General features: G+C 41.7%; 1 protein-coding gene across 1 annotated transcript in view; it reads left to right on the top strand.

Moving 5' to 3' along the window:
- LOC138015716 (protein furry homolog-like) overlaps positions 1 to 21,029 on the top strand; it is an 81,961-nt gene extending 60,932 nt beyond the window's left edge. Inside the window, exons 44-62 of the mRNA XM_068862827.1 lie at positions 3,381 to 3,389; positions 6,153 to 6,369; positions 8,548 to 8,648; positions 9,529 to 9,823; positions 10,894 to 11,001; positions 11,316 to 11,625; positions 11,837 to 12,141; positions 12,213 to 12,366; positions 12,508 to 12,618; positions 12,988 to 13,087; positions 14,778 to 14,875; positions 15,377 to 15,541; positions 15,753 to 15,893; positions 16,055 to 16,369; positions 17,135 to 17,341; positions 17,666 to 17,875; positions 18,291 to 18,451; positions 19,636 to 20,290; positions 20,477 to 21,029. Coding sequence (XP_068718928.1) covers positions 3,381 to 3,389; positions 6,153 to 6,369; positions 8,548 to 8,648; positions 9,529 to 9,823; positions 10,894 to 11,001; positions 11,316 to 11,625; positions 11,837 to 12,141; positions 12,213 to 12,366; positions 12,508 to 12,618; positions 12,988 to 13,087; positions 14,778 to 14,875; positions 15,377 to 15,541; positions 15,753 to 15,893; positions 16,055 to 16,369; positions 17,135 to 17,341; positions 17,666 to 17,875; positions 18,291 to 18,451; positions 19,636 to 20,290; positions 20,477 to 20,884 — 4,070 coding nt within the window. The 3' untranslated portion in view covers positions 20,885 to 21,029. The remainder of the gene's footprint in view (positions 1 to 3,380; positions 3,390 to 6,152; positions 6,370 to 8,547; positions 8,649 to 9,528; positions 9,824 to 10,893; positions 11,002 to 11,315; positions 11,626 to 11,836; positions 12,142 to 12,212; positions 12,367 to 12,507; positions 12,619 to 12,987; positions 13,088 to 14,777; positions 14,876 to 15,376; positions 15,542 to 15,752; positions 15,894 to 16,054; positions 16,370 to 17,134; positions 17,342 to 17,665; positions 17,876 to 18,290; positions 18,452 to 19,635; positions 20,291 to 20,476) is intronic.
- Positions 21,030 to 23,976: the final 2,947 nt, after the last annotated feature.

The following is a 23,976-nucleotide window of genomic DNA, read 5'->3' as shown; positions in this document are numbered from 1 at the left end:
CTTATCCGCTTGGATGAACCGTGCCACATCATACGCTCAGCTCAAGTATGAACATTGCCACGGTGACCCACGACACCATCACCAACGTTCCGGGCCTCTCTGTTTAAACGTTTGGATCCGCTGGATAGTCGCTTCTTTCAAATATTTTAGATTGAGGAATAGAGTTTCCACATCGCATACATTTACCTCTCATCAAAACTCATCAATCTGCCTACAGTAAACGAGAGGAAAAGTATCAAAATTATAGCAAAATGTTTTGCGCAAAACCATATTTTAACTGTATGTGGACATCTGCAAAGCGGATGTTTTAACGTTAAACAATGAAAAACCAAATTTTGACATTGGCAGGACCAAGGTGATTTAAGGTTATTTGTTTGAATTTTGATGCTTTTCTTTATATCAGAAATGACTGCTACGGTTTGAGATGGCTACACAGGTAGGTCAGCGGTGTATTATTGACAGTACAGGCTCCCGTGGTTGTCCAACATCGAGTGGTGGACGTCGCACCAACATGCTTTCCCTCTCCTCCTGAGGTGATTTATTACAGACAGATGAAGAAGCACTATACTGGTTCCCATGTCTCGGTGAACTGGCTGGAGGGGAGGGCTGGGGATACACTTGACGCTACCCACGTTAGTTCTCAAAGCAACTCTTTGTTGACCATCAACTGTTAAGGTAAGTTGGGTATTAAGTAATTGCAGACATAACGCTTATTACCTTTGATTTAAGATTAGCAATGCACGCAAGTTTTCATTTTGTCCATTGAAGCGGAAGGTTGAAATGCCTTTGAAAAATATTCGCGTTTTAAGTCATATCTTTTCCTTGACTTGGAGGAGGCGCGGTGGCCTCATGGTTAGTGCTCTCGACTCCGGATCGAGAAGTCCGGGTTTGGGTCCTGGCCGGGGACATATTATTGTGTTCTTGGGCAAGATGCTTTACTCTCGCGGTGCCTCTCTCCACCTAGGTGTGTAAGTGGGTACCGGCGAATTAATGCTGGGGTAACACTGCGATGTACTAGCATCCATCCATGGGGGAGTAGAAATACACCTAATCATTTCATGCTACAGTAAACGGAGATGAGCGCCGGCCTGATGGGCCTTCTAGGCTCCTAGCAGATTTTACCTTACCTTTTTCTTTCCTTTGACTTATTCTCGAAATTAGTCTTGTAACGACTGACTGAAGATTCCCTTGGACTGAGGTTTTGTTAAATGATAAAGATATTGTTACTTCGACCTTCCTTGATTCTCCAGCATCTTCATTACTGATGAGTAGTAATAGGTCAGTTGCAAACGTAAGCGAGGACTTCATGGGTAGAAAATCTTTGCTGGGGCTTGAAACACTAAAATTGGTTTTATGAAACGAGTTGATAAGTGATAGATAAAATAGTCGCGTTCCGGTCTGTGTGAGCGTTTAAATGGCTCAGACGCAAACATTTTATCGCTTTTGTGAAGTAAGACAATAAATGGAATCAGAAGCAAATGACCTTGAAGCGTGTAATTTGCGACTCCTTTCCTTGGAACAAAGCTGGGGATTTTAGGACACCAATTTTATGCCCAAATATGGACAAAAATAAGATCCGATGCTGCATGCGCGAGAAAATGCACAATCTACCTTACATCAAAATAAGGAAATTTTTAAACTCAAAAAACCTCTGCTCTGAACCAGAGTTAAATGAGGCTAAAATAATTTAGGCAAAGTTAAAACCAAGCCAATGCAACGGTGTTTGCCTGGGATACTTGGGAGGGTTTTCCAGGGAGGTTTGCAGGGGCATTGCCATGTGCTTTGGCTTGAGTTGCCTTTTCGCTTGCTTGCTTCTTTACCCTCCCTCCCTCCCATATTTTGGGGTAAGTATCTATACTCCACACACTGGTTTCTCTCAGTGATGTTGACGGGTGCCTGGGAGGTGGACTGTGGCTCGGTTGCCATGGTGACCTCCTTGCTGCTGAGGAGAGTGCTGTCTCCTCCATTGCTACTTTTACGGCACCTACCCTCCAAAATATTGGCGTGGTGTTTTAAACACTTTAAGGTCATTGCTTCTGACGGAATATGGTAGAGGTCTGTATCAAGAGTTTATGAATACTTATTAGCTGAGCTGGAGTTTGTAATAAAAGTTAATTCTACTGCTTAACAATTTATCAACCCAGTTGGTTTGTTTTGGGGTTTACTGAGGAGTACGTGTGACTCAAATAGTACCTGCTGATTGGTCATAACTTTGATGAATGATTAATTAATTAATTTGCAAAGGTAAATTAACCATCTTTGCCCTGAGGAACTTGTAAGGGCCAACGCTCGAAACGCTGCCTCGCAGATCTTTCTTACGGTTGATAATCAACCGACTTCTTTGCCTATTATGAGCAAAGTGTACTAAAAGTGGATTGGTCGTAATGGTTACAAAAAGTGTAAATTTAAAATTATCATTTTGTTATTGATATCCACCTTTTTCAGCATCAAATGTTGCAGCTCTTAGTCTCTGTTTTACTTTCAGTATGATGAACAATTCTCGAAAGAAATCGAGGAAGCTTGGGGCAGCCTTTGCAGACGATGGACAAACAACATTCGTGAAATCTTAGGGTATCTGATAGTAATGGCGGGAGTTATTGGCAGTCAGAAGTCCTTGTTCATGTAAGTGGCATCGCTCGGTCAACCTTTATTGAGCAGAGATGAATTTTAACATGTTAAGGTCTCGCCTTAGGTTCGAGATGTCATTTTTTAAAAACGTTCTTATGTCGTCAGTTTTCAGGCTATGAGAATCAAATTAACATCCATTTAATGCTCCTTGAATGTTCTTTTGAATCCAAAAAGGTATTCTTTTGTTTCAACGGTAATTTCTTGGTTGTCAGTGTTGTTGAATTTTTTGATGTGCTTTGATTTTATACACAAATTCGCGTTCAAAAACACTTTTCAGTTGCCAACTTTGATGGAAGATAACAAATGCAAAGCGCAATGTATGATAAAACGCCGACACCGTTTACCTGAAAATTCATTACAAAATCGATTGCTTAAAGGGAAACTGTCACGAGAAGCGCATGCGTTAGTGTTAGGTTAACTTTTTTCAAGTTGAATCGACAAATTCAAAATGGTGTCCACTGGGCCATGGTGGACAAAGGAGAAACTCTGGCGAATATACGTGACTCGCGCGTGAATCCATGATGACGGCTAGAATTTTCCGTGGGCTCGAGAGCAAACAAACTCGAGCATGCGCAGCTCATGACAGTGCCCCTTTAAGAAAATTTCAGAGAAAATTCGAACCCCTTGTAGCTTAAATCTCTGGAGTAGGACTACCTTTTTTGTTCTGAGATTTGAGAGACTAGGAGAAAAAATAACAATGAAAACAAACAAAAACTTTTCTGGATTCAAAACTTAATTCCAGGAGCATTAAGATGATGTTAGTTTCATTCTCACAGCACAAATACGAACGAAATAGAAAATACTGACACCTCGAACCTCTGTTGAAACCTTTAAATAATCCTTGCTCACAACTTGGCTCCTAAATCACGATACAGGGTCGTCAGGGTTGAACCATAAAGAGTCATGAGGGATGACCCTCGGGGTTGATTGGAAATGGGCTGATTCTAAAAGGGGATTACTTGTAATTTGTCTTAATTTCTTTTTGCTAGATAACATCAATTTGTGTTGGTTATCCAGGCTTTTATAGGCTGCTTGTAGTCTTTTATGAGTTCCTTTTGTTATTGCCAAGAAAAACAGTACAATTTGTAAGCCAGTGGTTCCATGCCGCTTTGGCTTGATTTTGAGTTTTTCATAGTGATATGCCACTTGTATTGAGTTGTTCTTTCCTTGATGTGTTGTGTTGTTGTTGTTCAGGCCAAGAAGCTTGCTGTGTATGTAGCCCGCGCAAATCAGCAGAAAGCAATTGAAGAACTCATGGAAGAGCTTAAGGTTGTTACATGATGAATCTAAATGTGAATTACATATTTTTTCCTATGGAGGCAATGAGGAGGAAGGATTGTAGAGTTGGTTAGTGGCGGCCTTCTGTGCGAGAGGTCCCGAGTTCGATCCCTAGTGACCTCACATCCTTGCTTCGACTTCTTTCCATTCTTTGTAGCTTCCGGTAGCTTTGAATACCCTTAAAACGGAGTACTAGTGGAAAGAGGGGGGTAAAATGAGCGCACCGTTGGCTTTCTGGGAGAATACCTTCTGGAGGAAAGAAACTTCCGACGTCAAATAAGGTGTACCTTTACCATTACTTTTTCCTTTCTCCATGCTGGTGGATGCGAAAATTGAAAATGTACCTCTACAGTGGAACCCCGCTTTACGGCCACCTTGGTAATACGGTCACCGCGGCCACTTTTTTTGGCCTGGCAAAACGGCCATACATTCTCTTATTGAACTTGAAACCCTCGTTAATGCGGTCACCCGTTAATACGGCCAACGGCCACAATTTTAAATCCCAAACAATAGAATTCTCTATAATCTCACCCCGTTAATACGGCCACTCGCGCTAAATTAAGAAAACCAAAACGCATGTGACAGGTCAATTCCATCGACCTTTGTTATTTACTTCTGTAATCGAACAGCCGATTTACTTTTACAAAGTACTGTCAGCAACACTCCTCCCTGTTTTCATTACAAACATGATCTTGACACTACTGTAACATCCAGTGAGGCAATTCGTGAAGGGATTAAGTCATTGTGCTTTCATCAAAAACACGATTGATACCAAAGTCTTTCGGTTAGATATTTACGGCGGCTTCCGGTTTTTAGAAGCATAGTAAGCTGGGCCTGTTCTTGTTTTGATTTTAGGCTCAGAAAGCACAGTACATTTAACAATTTTAAGCGTTTTACCTACTGAACGAAGTGTCGAGTATTTTATAAAATTACTGCACGTACATTCCTGTTGTAAAGTTTATTAAAGAGAAAAGTTGTTCTGGAAGTGCACATGGGCTATTTATCATTACGTCCCTTTAGTCATGAATTTCACCCTACCCCGGTAATACGGCCACCCTGTTAATACGGCCAAGTTTTTTAGGCCCGTTGATGACCGTATTAACGGGGTTCCACTGCATCAAGATTTCCTTTGGTTTGAATTGGCTAAGCGATTCCCAAATACTCGCATATCTTTAATTGCCACGGGTCAACACTTACTTTAGGCTTTCAAGTGTATGCCTTATTCGGCTAAAGTCAACCAGGTTGTTAATTATTATAAGCATCTACGCTAACAATAAAGGGAAATAGAGATCAATCTATGCTAGCCATGCATTTTTGGAAGCCCATCTCAGTTCCAAGGAAGCACCTCTTTGGGCATAAAACTGTGCATGTTAGTTTACTTGTCTCGTTGAAAACATGTTAAGAGACCAGCTTTTCAGAGTATTAAGAGGGTCATTTCCCAGATATCATTTTGGGACTGCCAAGAAACAATCGTGTGATAATTTGAATCTTAGTTAACTCCACGCACATTTTCGCTTGCTCCGGCTCTCTTTTCTCGTCATGTAGTTTTCTTCAACACGCAATTTTCGACCCTTCATTTTTCTCATTGAAGGTCATTTTATCACAAGTCAACAATTTCGAGTTTGATTTTTAGTTGACAGAGACCGTAGCTTCTCAGTTTGAACGCTGTGACGAGCCACCTTATTTTCGTCCACTGCAAAAGTCATCAACCAGCCGAGACTCAGTCAGTGACGCCCTCTCAGGGGAGGGGACAGGCACATTGACCAAAAAAAGCATCGCCAAGCGGGAGACCATTCCTAAAGGTGATATGAAAATGGAAGGAGACGCTCCAACAAAAGATTCCAAGGAGGAGAGAAAAGAATCGAAAGAAGAGAGAAGAGAAACTATGGAGGAAAGGAAAGAAAAAGGGGATTCTATGCCAAGAGGAATGGAAAGTGGTAAATGGGGTTACATTTGTTTTCGAAGACTATTCATCTACAAAGATTTTGATTGCGCACGAATGTACATCTGCTGTGGCTATCTAACTGATTAATTTGCTTGTTAAGGGGTGATTCAATTAAAGAAAGCAAGCAACGAGGCAAAACGTCGCGCGACTTCAAGTGATTTATAGACGAGTGTGTGGCCGTTTTTATTACACACAAGGTCATACCGACTTTCTTTTGTGCGTGTCGGTTGAAATTTGTATTAATGCTTCAACCTGTTTGTTTTTTTCTTGGCAGCTCTGATGCCCGAATCTGTGAAAGTAGGTGAAACGTCAGTGCCTTTGGCAGAACCAGAAGAAATGGATCAGATTATAGAGAAAGAAAAATCGGAATGTTCCTGGGCACAAGAGTGGGTTATCATTGCACAGAGACTTGTAGTGGCTGGTATGACTCTTCCGTTACCAGTCCCTGAGGGAGAGAAATTCTTCGCAGCCCTTCCTGATATTTTACCTTTTGCTCCATATGTGGCTTCATTGTACAGGTGAGAATAGCTATCATAATTTTATCAGCCTTCAGACACCTCACTAGCAAAAACTGCCCCTATATTGTACTGCGCCGTGTATGGCTGCACTTTTAATGCTCCCCAGCTATTTTTAATTTTCTTGCTTATAAATCGGGCAAATGGCTCTTAGTCGTCTGGCAAGGCTTCCTTTCAATATTTCCAAGTCCTTTTGGCCACGGTTTCGCGGCAAATGAGCAGGACGTCTTGTCAAGGAGAGACAGTTTCGAGAGTTAAGGAATCGTGTGAACCGCGAACGAAAAGCGTGTCGGGTCAAATACTACCAAGCCAAGGTAAAGCACCTGAAAGAGTGTAAACCATCTGCCTTGTGGTCCGAAGTAAAACAACTCAGTGGTTCCTCTCCAATCTCCGTGGAAAGATCTTACGTTAAGAAGTCCCCACAGCACTTCTATGGATCTTCGGATGACACCATTTTAGCTAATAAAATCAACAAGGCGTTTCTCTTGCCCATGCGAGATTTCACACCGCTGCCGGCGAACCTTGCCAAAGATATCGCAAATGACGCATCTCAACAGCTCGTGTTTACTGTATCAAAGGAGTCGGTCTATGAGAAACTGACCAAGCTGAATAGGAGCAAAGCACATAACCCTGATAATATTCCTGGGTGGGTGTTGAAAGAAAATGCAGACATGATAGCAGAGCCCATTGCAGATATTCTTAACTCTTCTTATCGAGGAGGTCGCCTCCCACCATCGTGGAAAGAGGCTGAGGTCCTTCCGGTGCCTAAACAAAGACCGGTGCAGGACATCGATAAACACCTTCGACCAATCTCGTTAACTCCGATGCTGTCAAAGATCGCAGAAGTGAAGTGAAGCCGGCCGTCCTTAAAAAGATTGACCCACAACAGTTCGGAACGGTACCTAAATCTAGGTCCACTGCTGGGCCATGTCCACGGGTGGCAATGGATCCACTGTGACAGTTGTTCTCTTCGACCTTCGGAAAGCTTTCGACCTGATTGACGATCATGTCCCGACACGGAAGCTTTCCGCGTATGACATCCCAAGTCCTATTATGTGCTTGATCATAGCCTTCCTCAGAGACCGTAAGCAAAGGATGAAGTTAAGCGGTGACTGTCTTTCAGAGTGGGAGATTGTCCCCGCAGGGGTCCCACAAGGGACCAAATTGGGTCCCTGGTTGTTTGTTATCATGATAAATGATTTGTCTGTATCTAATTCATCCCTCTGGAAGTGTGTTGACGACACCACCCACGCTGAAGTAATATCGAAAAATGAGTCCAGCCTTATGCAGTCACGCATCACTATTAATGAGAAAGAAATCGAAGTTGTTTCGTCTGCATATCTACTAGGTGTGACAATTTCATACAACCTTAAATGGAACGCGCACGTAGAAGCTGTATGCAAAAAAGTAGCAGCGCGCCAGTACTTCTTGAAACAGCTAAAACGAGCTGAAGTGCTACCAAATTATATGATATTCTTCTATTTGACATGCATTCGCCCTGTATTAGAGTACGCGTGCCCTGTCTTTCACGCTGCCCTACTGCAATACCTGTCTAATGAAATGGAAAGGATGCAAAAGCGTGCCCTGCGAATAGTTTATCCTGACTTGTCTTATTCCAAAGCTCTTGAGGCCGCAGATATAGATTCACTATACGAAAGGCGGCAGGTTCTGAGTACAGCTTTATTTGACCAAATCGTAAAGGATAAAAACCATAAGCTTCACCCCATGTTGCCACCAATTAATGAAGTTGCTTACTGCACACGAAATCAAAGGTTTTTTAGACTACCAATTTGTAAGACAAATAGGTTTAAGAACACGTTTGTCATGAATCATAGTTGTAAATGCTAGTAATTTTAAATACTAGCGGTTTTTAGTGTTTGTTTCTTACGTGAGTAATTTTATACCTATTATTTATTGTGAAAGTAGTGTTTTTAACGAAATTAAATTGTTGAGTACTTCGTAATTCAGCTAGCTCTTGGCTGCAATGTTGTTACTGAATAAAGTATCTATCTATATCTATCTACCTACCTTACTTGGTTTACGCAAAGTTAGAATGGAAATAATCATCGTTTAGATGCTTTGAGTCATCGGAGGTTAACCTTTGTCGCCCAAAGTGAACAAATATCAGGAGTTACCTTTCATCATTCTAATGTTTCACTTCAATCTGGATGTGTCTTTCAGGTGTAATTTTGCTCTGATGTTATTAGCGGAGTTAGTTCTTGATCAGGCCGTTGTAGACTGGGGAGAACATCTTCCCCTTATGCTTCACGTCATCTTTCTTGGTAAGTGACCATATCATCGTGACTGCAAATAGCCTTTCCTCAATAAATAATGAGCTGTCCTCTTGCATCCTCTGTTTGTTAAAGTTGTAATGTGCCCGTTTGAGCGGAGATATGCTACAGTAGGTGCCTGGAAACGGGTTAAGGGGTAACAGAAAAAGTCGGAGTCCCAGATAGGATATTCGACCCCTACGACCTCCCTAAAAGTGGCCAGCTATAAACCCCCTGGTTAGCTACAACAAGTTGCAAAATTGTTGAGACACTCCCATTAAAAAAACACCTTTTCTAGCTTCCGATACCCGCCGTATCTAGACTTTCAACCTGTCCCACTTCCCCTCCCCTCTCCCCTTTCAATGTTGACTGTTTAAGTTTTTAAACTTTTTTGTTTTTGCTAGCAACACTGATAAGGGGCGGAGGGGAGCTGCAGTGTGGGAGATAATAGGTAAATTAATAACGCCCCAAAAAGGCGAAGTGTCTACACTAATTTTGCAACTTGTTGTAGCTCGTTTATATGGGTTATTTTGTACTGTTCCACTGGTTAGTGGGGCTATACAGTGGAGAGCATTGCGTTTACGTGAAACGACAAGCTTCTTCGTGTCATAAAAGCATGAAAATTCTTGTATTCTGACTTGTCTCCCCACTTGACATTAGTTGCTTGAAAGCTGTAGCTAACAGACAAGAAACGACCGAAAATTAAACTTGTTTCTTTAATTATTTTGCAAAAGCAAATTTCGCTTAGCTTGCCGTTTGCCGTAAATCTGATGCTAGATCTTCCTAATGAAAGATGATTCAACATGATAATGCAACTATTGCGTGGTGAAGGCGTGCCCCTCATGGTGATGTGAAGAATTGTGTCACAGTTGTGTGCTAATTTTTTTTTTAGCCTTAGATCATGGAAAAGCTTTGGTTTATGAACACAGCAAAAGACTTTTGATCAACCTGATCATTGTGGTGGTGTGTCGTGGAAATCACGTGTCTTTAGCTCAGTCCCTTTTCAACTTTATCACAGTCTCCGAGCAAGGCCTGGGTAAACATGGTCTTTTGAAATCTTCTTGGACTCTCGATGTTGGCAACATTGTAGGTGTGGCTGGTCCTAGTGCTGGCGCTAGGACTGGTACTGGTACTGGTACTGAGTCTGTGGATGGTAATATTGTCAGTGCTGGCGCTGGCATATCAGAGTAAGTTACGACATGAAGTTCATTGCGTTTGCGATTCACAGTGTAATGATGGAGAAATCCCATGTCCATGGAATTTAGGTGCAGCCGGCGTTGGGTGCTTGAAGGAGGTGTAAGAAGCTGAAGTCAATTTGGGAATATCCTATGCAATTTTTATCTGATTTTAGATATCAGTATTTCTCACAAAAAGTTCCCGGTCAGGCACTATCATACAAACCAAACTAAAGGAGAAACTACTTTTGACACGCAAATGAAAATCCTCTGAATTGGTAAATGCATATGGACCCTTAAAACGAAGAGAAAGGGCTGGAGAGGTGAAGACTAAGTACCTTTTCAGGTTTCATTTGTTTTAAAAAGTGACTGGAACCATCGTTTCCAGTGGAAAGTGGTTGCTTAAAACATGTCAGTGTTTATTGAGGCTGTTTCATATACACTGTGTGAGTGGTGGTGTGGCATTGGTGTATGCACCCCTTCCATTCCTTAGACCTGAAACGTTCACAGGGCTTCAGACGAAATGGTCCCCAGCACTTGCGGTACATCTTAGTTGGTTGGGTATATTTTCAGGGATATCACATAGATCATGTATTGCAAGCTACTTTGCAATCCGAGGGCTAATTGTTACATGTAAAGATGTATATGTTACAATGATGTTGAGATTGCACTTCAACGATCATTGAAGTGGTAAAATACGGAATAAGGTTGCCAGCGAATTGGTTCTGGCAAATAAGATACCAATTACGAAACTATTGTCATAGGAAAAGACTCGCTGATGAAGTATTTCAGTCAGTTTTTTTTAATTTCATGACAAAGAGCTGGTTTTGATCTACATTTCAATAAGAAAATTCTCGCCCATCGTGCTTTATTACGTTATGTATTATCCCCACTTATATTTCTGTATAAATACTTATGTTAATTTCTTCATATTTCACACTTGATAATGATAACATGAAGTCGTCGAAACGTCAAAGAGCTGGTTGTATGGAGTTTTTCATAGTTTGCTCTTCAAAAGAGGTGGCTGTGTTCCATTGCATAGAAGATATCGAATACTAAATATTTTCCGGCATTTTTTTTAGGACTTCTGCTGGCAGTAGTTCTCGTGAAGAAAGTTTACCTCCAGAGGAAAACAGTGCTAACAGACTTGTGGAGCAGATCCAAGAACTAATTGAATTTCTAGCGAACAGGTTTGAGTTGGATTGTAGCTCGTTTCGAAGGAAAAGGAGAGTATTCAGAGCTAAGAAATTATGATTTTGTCTGTCACAAACTCATGGACGACACAGTTACATAGATTAAACTAAGGTGAAAAAATACCTTTTACAGCATAAGTGATCAAAATTTAAGAAAATTTAAGCAAAGCAGGATTCATATTGCTATTTTAACATCCTTGATTCATTTGATGCTAAGAACCTATTTTGATTTTTCAATGTCTAACGCTTGGAGCATCATTTCTTTACATGCCGTTGATTGTATTTCCATGCCTCTTTTCAAATTTTCTCAGTGACTGCAAACCGTTGTGGGCGTTTGAAGACATAACTCCACGCTCATATGAAATCAAGAGCGCTGAGCAGTTAGAGCTTTTTGTAGCCTCCGTGGTGCAAATATTTCAAGCATCTGATTCAGGGACTCAGGTACAGGAAAAGATGGCTAGGGTAGCGCTGCACTGGGCTACATCCTGCTCATCAAGGCACTATGCTGGCAGGTCCTTCCAGGTGTTCAGGGCCCTCAAGGTGCCTTTCTCTTGGTCCATGCTCTCTGATGTACTGTCGAGATTGGTTGAATCTGTTGGAGATGCAAGTGAAGATGTGCAGGTATAATAGCTCACTTACATCTAAGTCGTGTACATGCGCTTTGGAAGTCTTTGAGGTAGGGTCGTCCTCATCCAATTTGTCCTTTGTTGCTCTATGAATGAAAGATAACATTCTGAAAACAGATCATGGTTTGAGTACTAGGAGGTGCTTAAGCGAGAGCTTAACTAAGAATGGCATATTAACAAACGTATAAATCTGTTTAACTAAACAGGGATATGTCATGGAAATACTTCTGACATTGGAAGCGGCTTCCGATTGGACAATCATGGACCCCTCAAACACAAGCGAGTCCAAAAATGGTCAGGAGCTGAGTCTTGGATTTTACCTAGACGATGAAACAGAAGATGTGGTAGATGAATACAAGTTACACATCGACTCAGCTGGTCCACTGGCTAGGGTTAGGCAAGGAGGGCATATTCGTTCTCTAAGTAGTGGCTGTGAGTTTAAAAGACACTCGTGTCTATTTAATCATTTTGGACGACCGAATGGCAGCGGAGATGAGATAAGGACAAAAAGGTAATGATCAAGAGGAACTATCTCAGTGCTAGATGCGTGATGGTGTTTATTCATCAAACTCTTTCTTTCAGTGTCAGTGTTCAGTGCCTGCTCAAGACTCCCTCAGAGGCGATTAATCCTCAGAGTCAGGCAGACATGGTGACTCGTGTGTTTTGGATTGCTGTGTCATTACTAGAGTCTGACTACGAGCATGAATTCCTCATGGCTATCCATCTACTCAACAAGGTTTGTAGAGATAGTTGTCGCATGCAGCCCAACAACGCCGCATTTCGAGCCAAAGCAGTGAGAGCTGTTGTAGGAACTTACCGCAGACTGGCGCGAGAAGGCTTGGCTCATCAGTTTGTTGTCAATTTCTTTCATTTGCAGATTCTGTCTGTTTTGGACTTGAGTTGCCATGAATCTCGAGAAAAACTGGACAAAGTTCTTCACAGGCTCAAGTGGAGTGATTTTCCTGGACTACAGGCGCTTTTACTCAAGGTAACTCACAACTTTCGTTACGAATGCGGTGCACAGGAAAAAAATCCGTAACGCAAACAGCAGATGAACTAACAGCAATTTTTATTGTTGAAGTAATATCGCAAATGTCAAAATTGGGATAAAATTCAAATATCATAGTATGCTTGTTGTCAAAGGTCTCCCAAGATCTTTGAATTTCTTATGGCCTCTCTCAGTTGCATGCAGTTATCACTTCATGATACCCAGCTTCATAAAGTAGGTGTGGCAGGGCAAAGTGCGGGCTTTTGAATTGGGATGCAATGTTGATCACGGCTGACGCAGCTACCTGAACCCACCAGAAAGAGTATTTCTAAAACAGGCTGATGGTTTTTCCATTTTACGACATTTCAGGGTGTGACAAATTCAGCCACGTCTGAGGCTTCTCTTCATCTGCTCGCCAAGCTAACCTTGTTTTCAAATGTCAGTCTCGTTGACCCTTCTCAAGCTGCCGGTAAGCACCATTTCCTGCACAAGCTGTGTTATTCAGAACCAGCAGTCTTTGACCTCTCATTCGTAAGACTGTTCTGCTACCTGATGCGACATAATCTACATCTATGTCGTAAAAAAGGTTGCTGTTATTCATCGTGGTGAAGTACAATAATAATAAAGTATGTGGTCACTTGTGGTGTAGATCGCGATCGACGACACCAAGACCAGGAAACCAAGTAGCAGTGCTGAGCCCACGATCGAGTACAAGTCGACTGCGGTTTTACCCTATGTCAAAGGCCTATCCGAACAACTTCGCCGCTGCCCACAGCAACAAGGCATATGCGCTGCTTTCAAGTCGGAGACTACATTAAGATCACATCTAGTACGACCGAAAGACACTGTCGAGCCGACTAAACAAGATGGCGTTCCCTGTGAATGGGGTTAAGTCTACATCGGCGAGACTGGAAGACATATGCAAGATAGAATCAAAGAACATGCGCGAGACCTGCGACTTGCCCGAACCCAGACCTCCGCTGTTTCAGAACAACACTGGACACAACCCGCTTTGGAACGAAGGTAAAGTTAATTGATCGTGATCCTCATTGGTACATACGCAAGGTCAAAGAGGCGATTCACATAAGACTTCACCCTAACAACATCAACAGGGATAGTGGGATAGAAATTCCGGAAGCATGGATGCCCACGATCAAGAAACACAACAACAGGAGAAGCGTACGACAGCGGACCCCCAAAGGAACAACACACCGAAACAGCGAGAAAACCATCCAATCACAGCGGAGCATCCTGCTTAAAAGGTGACGCATAACCAGTTGACCTCATCGCCTGATGAAGACAAGCAGTATGCAGTCGAAACGTCGCGATCTACATCAGAAGTGACCACATCGTGAGACAAACGATAATACTCTATTATTAATCTACATCTACTACATATCCCAGCACTCGGCAAAGTGCTATCGACTTGTGGCTGTTTTTGCTTAGGTGGCTTCATACACCACAAGCCTATTCAGAGACATTACGCCAAGCCGGCCACTTCTTTGCGAAAGAATATACTGTCAGAGGACAGCCACAACACCGGAAACTTTATCCCCTACTCTTCTCGAATAGTGTGTGGGTTCGTCCCACATATTTCCGAGAAGACTTGGAAGTCTAACCATTTGCCGATGTAATTACAAAGACAACACTTTCTCCTCAGTTATTTTAAGACCCTGAGTGTTAGTCCGGCCGGAGTTGAACTCACGACCTCCCGCGTGGCAGCCCCGTGCTCAACCAACTGAGCCACCGGTGCGCGGTCAACATATTAATCACTGGTGTATCACAAAGGCTTTTCTGTGTTTGGGCGAAGGGGTAAGGTAAACGTCCTTATGCTCACTATATTTTAAAATTTATCAGTCTGGAACCTCCAGATTCTTTAATTTGCAAGAGCATTCGGAATGGTATGTGCGAGAAAGGCGTAGCTCAGTCGATTGGTGCGCGGCCTTCTGAGCTGGAGGTCGCCAGTTCGACTCCCGTCTCATTCCATTGACGTCTGTTTCGACTTTCTTCTGATCCGTGTAGCTGTATCTTTGAATACCCGTAAAACGGAGCATTGACAAGTTTATCAGTAACTGTAGTTCACTCTCACGTGTTACCCTCGTAAAATAAGGACCTTTACCTTCATAAGCAGGAACTTTCCTGTTATGTTTCCTTTGAAGGTTTTGCGCTCAATATGTTGGCCTTGTTGCCTAACATGTTTGAACATTTTGACGAACCTGATGAGTTTAGCAAGATCTGTGCTGCGAATTTCATACAGGTAAAATAATGTGGTACACTGTTTATTGGTTACTTCAAGTCTAATTGATATTGTTTCATTGCGTTCGTTGCAAAGCCCTTTGCTTTAGAAAATCGTGATTTAGTTTGGTGGATACAGATTGGTTCTTTTTTTTTTTGTGGGCAAAGGGGAAAACTTGCATACCCTTCAAAATGGTAACGGCATTGCAGCAACACCATTAATCTCATTGTTGCCCAGGCTAGGTATGATAGAGTGTTTGTAATACTGGAGGGCTCTTTCTTAGGGGATTGCAAGAGCTAGTGCAAAGAAATCCAAATTCCACGTTTTTCTGTCGTAAAAGATATTTTTCGATGAAGAGTGTAGGGTGCAGGTAGCTTTAAATGGAGAAATGGAAGTCGGAGGACAGCCATCAGCGTGCGAAAACACGTGACCACGAAGATGCGACTACCTGCTAATCAACCATAGCTTCAATGGTGTGATTTGGTTAGCTCTTAAAAAAACGTTCGCTTTGTTCTCCTTCAGGTTTGCCGCGGCTCAGGAAATCTCGCAAACCTTGGCAAGCTGTACGAAATGTACATGGAGAAATCCTATCCCAGACCAAAATCCACCTGGCTGGACTCTGTGTGTAAATACATTCATGACTCATTTGGGCATCTCACTAGATCACACATCACCTTCCTTTTAGAGGTAATATGTTACTCGCTGTAAGAGTTGAAAGAATGGTTGACTGAACATGGCAGCGGTCGCCGTGAGTTTTTGGAAAGTAAAAGGCAAAATAAGAAATTGTCCAAATTGGACATCTGTACTATTCTCGGTGTGTTTGTTGAAGGTCTTATCAAACAACTCCTTCAGATTTTTGTTTTACCAGATGTTTGTCCAACTTCAATGGGTTTTGCAGGTTTTGGAGCGTGGTCCTGTTATTTACCATCAAGTGGTGCTTGGTTTGGTATGTTCATTGATGAAATTCGGGGACTTCTCATCACCGTCCATGAGGCACTTCCAAAATGACGCACTTAAGACGATATCAAAGTATCTGAAAGTAAGTAACAATCCGGCTCGTAGAGGAAAAAAATACAAAACAAAGAAACAATAAATCCACACAGACGGGCTAGGAAGAAAAGGAAAACAAGCAGCCGGTCAACCAACATCGTAGAACGTTTTGTACATTGAACTGAAAAGAGTGATGTGTTGCTTTTTCAGGGTAATCTGTGGAAAGAGTCCCTTGATATCCTCAAGATGGCCGTGTCGCACTCCTCCCACCTGGATACACCCCCTCCTCGTCCAGCAAGCTCTGTATGGACAGCACATGACAGTTCATGGTCGGCAGAGGCAATGATGATCAAAAAAGACCTTCCAGGGAGGACACTGGATTTTACCTTTGATCTTTCTACCACTCCGGTGATAGGGCGGAAGATTACACCAGAATTCCCAGGGGAGCTGACCAGGGAAAACAAAGTACTTTCCCCAGTGGGTACAGTGGATCTATCCACTTGGAGAAAACCGCATCTTTCTCAGGTAAGCATTGGGTCGCTGTCCAGTGGACAGTCCAACCTTTGAAACAACTGATGTAAAGTCTTGAAAAATAACAGTCATTATCATTCGATGTATTTTGTCCTTCCTTTTCATTGGCCGAGAGCCCAGCACGTGACCTGCAAATAACTGCCTACAAATAAGTGTTTTGCTGCAAATAATATTCTGCTCATGCGCAATTGAAATCATGCTCTTGTGAAAAAATGGCATATCTCAAGAAAAGAAAGGTATAGACGAAGAGTCACTCGTGTCATCGACGCGAAGGACAAGTTGGCGAATGCAGGAGAAAGGTACGAAGAAGGTCTGGCCTGAAACGAACGGAGGTTTGTCTAAATTGCGTTACTGGTGAACACCCAAAAATATGTAGTTTTTCTGCATCCTAACAGATTTTCAGATGTATATGCATCCTGTCTTGGATTTATTAGAGATGGAGCCTCTCTACTCCGTATCTTTTCCAAGATTTTCAGGTATATATACACGCTGTCTTGGATTTATTAGGGATGCAGCCTCTAATTCGTATCTTTTCAAATTGTTGTACACCGAAGCGGTACAATCTTTTGCCATTTGCAGTGGGCTAGTTAGAAATCCGATTTTTGTAAAGTAGCGTTACGTTTCTTTTACCACTTCAGTTTTTGCCCTCGTCAGCACATTAAAAAGATGGTAAAATTTTACCTGTCCCACGAAACGATTGCTTCTGTAGCAACCTTTTACTTTCTTCTTTGACCATCTCTGTTTTCTCTACCGTCTTAGCGCCGTACACGTGAACGAATCGTGAACGTGCTGACTACATGCGGTCACACGGTAGGATTGAAGCAAAGTCCATCGGTTGTATTTAGTTCAAGTAGTGATCTTGCGGTGGAGAAACAAGGTGCTGGTCAACAGTCATCTTCTGAAGAAGCATCCATAACAGAGGGTTTATCCAACGACAGTGGAAAAGATGAACTTGAGTCACAACAGGTCAGTCTACCATACATTGTAACAAACAGAACTGAAGCAAGTCGACTGGTTCCGACTCTCTCTGTTTCCTTTTGCAATTCCCTCTGCTATTAAACGCATAAACGGTTTCGTTTTATCCGCTGGGCTTCATCTTTCAGTTGGGTTACAGGTAAAAGAAGAAGAAGACAAGACAAGACAAGAAAAAGGTCGCTTCGTAATGTTGTCTTGGTTACAGATAAAGTTTTAATGTGATAACAAAATCATAGTAGTTCTTGTGTCGCTGATATTGTAATAACCTTAAAAAATTCAAATTCTAGCTGTCACAGCATTCTCTTATTCTTTCAGATAAGTGTCCTGACAAATTTCGACTTCCTGTACGACGAGTCCGAGGACGCAACCTGGGGGCCTGACTACGAGGACCGTCGTCTGTCTTTTTGCAGTTTGGGTGGAGGAAGTCTGGAACGAGACTTAAAGTCAAATCTTCAGACTCTGGAATGTCTGTCTGGTAGCGAGCCAGATCTCACTCCGCACGACTCTTCAGATGATGAAGATGAGGTATTGAATGATGAGTGAATTGTTTCCGGACAAGAGATAAACGACCGCTCTTTTTAATAAACCAAAGTCTAAGAGATAATAATTTTATACTATCCAGCTCCCACTTGGCTTGGCAGCTGAATTGGTTGGAGGAGCATGAAGCGCAATTGTTTGGTAAAGAGTTTGGCCACGCGCAATAGGCCGGAATTTTTTTCATGCTTTCCAACCGCTTCAGGGGATCGCTTAATACCCTAAGCTGGCACAGTTTAGAAGGAAAGACTCGGGTCATAGATAAGTGGCTACAACAAACCAGACAATGATCCGAGGGTAAACAAAGATATGATTCAAAGTAAAGGTGCAGGTGGTTGGAAATAGGGTCCAATCCATTTTTTATTGAAGTGCTGTTAACTGACTGCTTCAATGTCCTTCCACTTAGCTTGGACGATCTTTAACTAGTAGTACGCTGACCACAACTGCCGTCACGACATCAGTGCTCGAAAGTTCATCCGAGTCTTCTGCCAATGTGACTGTGGTGGCAATTGACAGGGATAAGTGTCACGAACAGGGAAGAGAGAGTCGAAGTCCGTCTGTTGACAGGTAAATAAACGCGAGTATTGATCTCTTGTAAATAGGAAGGGTAGCTGGAGCGTGTCAAGATTGATTTTTTTTTTTTTCATCAAAAAGAGGTTGAGCAGTGACCTCGAATAGACCACTTCGAATTCTAACGGCTGGACTGGATCTAGCATGAAATTGAGGCTAATGCGGGCAAATTGCCCACTTTCGATATATTAAAATTCAAACCTAAACAACAGTCATCATCTCGAGGTTCTGGGGAGTAAACTCTTACAAAACCTTATAATTATTCCCCAGAACCTCGAGATGATGCTTTTTGTTTAGGACTGAATTTTAATATATCGAAAGTGGACTATTAATTTGTGTGTGAAAATATTTTCCCGCATTAGTCTCCATTTCATGCTAGATCCAGTCCAACCGTGAGAATTCGAAAATGGTCTGTTGAGCAGGGCAATCTCGGTGCTCTTAACAGAGCTAACTTGTAGCCATGATTAAGGTTAGATTTATTCACTTAACGTCTCTTATGGGTGTCACTGCACGATTGCAGAGAGGGTGGCTCATGGGTTGCATTCCGTCGAACTGTTATTCAGGTGGTTTGAAAGTTTAAGCTGGTGAAGTTATGTTGTGTTCTGTAGAATATCCACCCGAATTTAACTTGTTAAAAATTTAAATCAAATCAATTTAACTAACTTAATTTAAATTCGAATGAGAAAACAGGTCAATTGAATTGCAGCCGATTGAATAGATCAGTCAGCTTACGTAAATGAGCATAAGATTTGCGTTAACGTGTTAAAATCAGTTTACAGTGTCCCCGATTAGTGCTCTACAGCGCTAGAAGATTAGACACTTAAATAAAGTTCCTTTCCTTTCCTTTTCCCATTATCTTCTTGAGACAGAACTAGCTTTGTTCAAACACCTACATATTTTCTAATCGTCTGGATCCGCAGGCCTTTTCTCACAATCCGTGCTCATTAACTTGATGGGACGCGAATTGGCCAGTAGTAGTCTATCGTGTGGGCGAGGTTGGATTAGCTTGAAGCGTTTCGAGCGAATGAGGTCACAAAAGAAACACACACATTGCGTTGATCAAGTACTGCGTTATCGCGTGCAACATCATTCAAGTATTTAACAGTCCTGTACTGTTTGAATATTGTAGGCTTTGTCTGTCACTACAAATCAGACTAACAGTTGTACCTCTCAATTTTCAGCACGGATTCTCTTCCGGGTGCCTCGGACACCAGCAACTCATACAAACTGTTCGCTGTCACTGAAGTCACTCTGGACTCTCGTGACGAGGCTGAAAAATTGTGGACCGAGCACGTGGCTTCAATCGTGAAAGACACTACTGGAGTCATTGCGGTCAACACTTTCTCTTTGTTTAGTCATCTGTATAAGAGCACAAGTAAAAAGTTCTACAGTCTGACGAGAGAATGCTGTAATTATTTGGCAGGAGACAAGTTTCGTCATGTGACACAGCATTTTTCAAACACGTTGGAGTTTTTGATGTCGCGGGGTGAATGTCCCTTTGTCTGTATCGATACGGAGACACTTAACCAGACAAAGCTGTTGGAGAGGCACAAGTTTAATGTACTAGAGCTTGATTCACATTTTGCCAATTACGTGCACAGGAGTGAACGTACAATGGAGTGCCTTGATGATGTGAAGTTTGCGCTAAAACGTTCCTCTGTAGGCTCGCATCTTGACGAAGCCGAGACACGTATCACAGTCGAACCTGAGAAGCAAGAGCTGAGGCAGGTGCAGTTATGTCGGTGTATGTACAAGACCCATTTCCAGTTCCTGTTGCTCTGTAGTGCGTACGCAAGGCTTTTGGAGTCACTCGTGCAAGCTGCTCACGAGGCTAAGGTAAGGCCTCAAACCAGCTGGTTCTCTGATTACGTTACGTTGCTACGTTAATGGTTCCTGGAACAAATAGTCTTAGTTACCTCCGAATTAGACTTTTTAAATACCTAATAAATTACTTTTGCGGTCTATTAGGTTAAATTTAGCCAGAGATTTTGCGCAACCCCTCAACCAATAATTAATTTGCAGGTTAATGATCTTTCTCAAGAGGTGAATGAAGTTCGCCGAGAGATTTTCTCAATCATGGAGAATCCCCTGAAAGGAGACACCTCTTCTCCCTTAAGCGATATGGAGGATGACTCCCCAAGCAAAGAAACGGCGGAACAGCTACTGGTGGATAAACTTGCTGGAAAGCAAATCAAGAGCTCCATTCACTTACTGCGAACGTTTAGAGAGAAATTCGGTGGAGAAGCGTTTGGAGCGTCTGACGAGGACAACATGGATTGTTTAATGTCGTTGTTCTGCAAACATATGGCTGAGAAGAATGTAGGTTCGTTAGTGATGTCGGGGCCATTGAGCAGCTTCGCGTCCTTATGCAGAGATCTTATGGAAGTTAACGTTACAATTCTTGAAACAGTCGAAGATTTAAGCCCTTGATTCCAGTTTTCTTTGAACTCATGGAATAATATCATTTACATGTATGTCAAGTCTAAATTCAGTATTTCGATTGAAGAATCTCTTAGTATTCACTCTGATCTTACTAAACTGGTTCGTTGCGAGCTAATTTCATGAGAAATGTTTTCAGGGTTTTTCCAGGCACTGACTGAAGGTTTGAGGTGATAACGTAATGTGGCTATACAATAGAGTGTTTTCACGTGACGTCACGGCGGCCATGTTGGTGTCCCTGAACAAAGGAACCGCGGCCATGTTGGTGTCCCCAACTAATCCTCCGGGAATTGAGCTCTATTATCATGCAAATCTTTTCTTTTGTTTTGGTGGAAAAACAAGTTTACCGATCACGTGAGTGAAAACACTCTATAAGAACACAAATCAGCGTTACGCTTGTCACAGATCAGTTGTAGTTATTTTGCTTCACCAATCACTTGACTTGTGTACGACTTAACCAACAAGTTTGGTAAAAGGGTCACATAAATTGGATGTAAACGTATTCACTGTTGGTGTCAGGGCACACCGATAAATTTTTTTGCACTGAAGGGCACTTGAAAATCAAAACCGTATAGGAAGGAGAAAGGAAGTACATACTTGACAAAGGAGTTTAATTAATTTTCTAGTTTAGCATAGTGCCTATGAGGTGCATTCAGAGAAAGTCAATTAAGTATAAGTCGTAAAATCTAACGATAATTTGGATCATTATTTGGAGTGAATTATTTATAAGGCAGCAGTTTGTTTGCAAGGTCACATGTAAATTTACCTTGGTTTCCTATAGTGAGATTATTTTTCTGTGGAATTTTAATTAATCGGTCTCGTAGTTCTCTAATTTATGATTTTGACCGCTAGCAAATGTTATGCTGACGGTGGAAAACACAGCCGAACAGCATCTACAGGAAAAGTTCAGGATCCTTTTTTCGAATTTCCTTGTACCTTAGCTTGGAAAAAACACAGTACCCTTTTTAGTGAACGGTCTGCGACTACTCATCGGTCAGGTCTTAAAGTCAATAGGACGCGAGTAGTGAAAGCCCATAACTCCAATCATCTGGGCGCGCGCACTTCTAAGTACTTACGCGCACGCGAGCAAAATAATAGAGATATTTAGCATCACGTTTACGTGAAACGGCAAACGTCGACCTGACGTTTCACGTTACACGTAAAATGGAGTAAAGCTTCGCGTGACCCACGGTAGCTCGGAATGGGCTCTGTTAATCTCGAGTATGGAGTTAAAGAACGAAAGCAAAAACTGGGAATCATTTTGAACATTGTTTCGACAGAAAGACGCTATCTGAAATAAAAATCCTTACCGGTCAAATTTTGCGAGTTTCGATGAAGCGGTTTTGTGAGGCAACGTGAGTTCATGAAGAAAATTGCCGTTAAGGAGTTATTTAGAAACGATCTATAATCATGAAACCTAAGTTTTCCTTGTTTTACTTAACGGAAAGTGAAAGTGATTTTAGGGTTCCTTTTTTCCACAAACAAATTGTTATGTAGAAGAAAAACGAGAAAAAAATTCCACATTTTCGGCAAACACGAAAATGCCTACTTTCACGTAGAAACCGTGAGAAGCAACCGCCAAACGCGAAAAATGGCGGGAAAATCGTTTTCACGTGGTCACTTTTGCCTTTCGTGTTTCACGTGAACGTTTTGCTAAATAGAGGATATTACATGGCCGCGCGGAGATAGGAAATTTATCTTCGAGGGTTGAAAAATATTTCACGATTGAGCGCAGGGAACGGGTGAAATATTTTTCAACACGAGAAGAGAAATTTCGTATCTCCAAGCGGCCATGTAATATTCTATTTATTATATGAACACCAATGAAATAATAAATCAATACACGAAAGGCGCGTTTGTTTGTAACCATAGCAACAGTGATCTTTTCACGTGTGAAGATATCATGTTTTCGCGCGACAGCCACTTAGTATTTCATTGGTGTTTATATAATAAATCTGTATTCTCTCCGTATTCAACTTTTAAAGGTCTTGGTAGCAGACTATCAAATTGGAACAATTTCTTGTCAGCATTCTTCAATTGAGATTCCAGGTAGTTTCATGAAGACAGACATGAAGAAAAAAGTTGATTTTTTTATCAGTCGTGGTAATGGTTTGAATAACCTTACTGGTTTGCTCTGTCTTTACTCTTTAATCACGTCCATATTACATTGTTTTGCTGTGAAAAGTGAAGGAGAATGATAAGCTAATTGCATGCGATATCATGATTAGAATTTATGACCAGCTTTATAAGGAGAAATCTCGTTGATTACCCTTACATGTGATTGCACTGATTTATATAAATTGTTTTAACACGGTTCTTATTTTATAGCGAGTTTTACGAGATCTACGAGGCAATGAAATAAAGTGAATGGTATCGACTATTTGTTGTGTTATTTCGGCCCTGTCTACTCTCAGCCGAGAAAAGGGAAAACCTGGGGACGACTTTTAATCGCGGTGACCAGGGCCCGGTTGTTCGAAAGCAGATTAACTTAATCCAGGATTATCGTAAAGGTTTGTTTCATGTTTCAAAACTTTTTTGGTGAAAGTTTGTTTTGTTTTGTTTTGTTTTTTTTTTTGTTTTTGTTTTTCAAGATTGACTGCTTCTAACATAAAGTTTTGTCGAATATCAGCGTTGACCGGCATTTGGGAGTAGAGGAATAAACTCCTTGGTTAATTTTTAATCTGGGATTAGCGTTAATCGGCTTTTGAACAACCGGACCCAGGTCTTCGCTATCCTAAAAGGAAGCATTGCTCTAAAGGATTTTTCTAACGTTTTTTTCCTCACGCGTGACTACATACCCATGTTCGGATAAGCAACTAAAATGTGGCCAAGAATTAGAGTTACGTTCGATTGCTGGGAAATTTAACTTGATTTCTGGCGTGACATGGTCCCAGTTTCCCTGAAGGTTTCACGATTCCGCTGACGTAAGGCCATTTGGATCAGGTCGGCGTCATCGTGTGCCCATCTGGTGAAATTTCAGCCAAAAAATGAAACATTTTAAAGGATGAAGGGATTTTAATTCATTGGGTGGAATTTCAAGCCAAGGTAAAATACAGCATGAGGTGTTTCAGATGATAAGTAAA

This window comes from Montipora capricornis, chromosome 9 (assembly GCF_036669925.1).
Source record: "Montipora capricornis isolate CH-2021 chromosome 9, ASM3666992v2, whole genome shotgun sequence".
In the NCBI taxonomy this organism is placed as follows: Eukaryota; Metazoa; Cnidaria; class Anthozoa; order Scleractinia; family Acroporidae; genus Montipora; species Montipora capricornis.
This window is presented reverse-complemented; position numbering and strand designations above follow the sequence as displayed.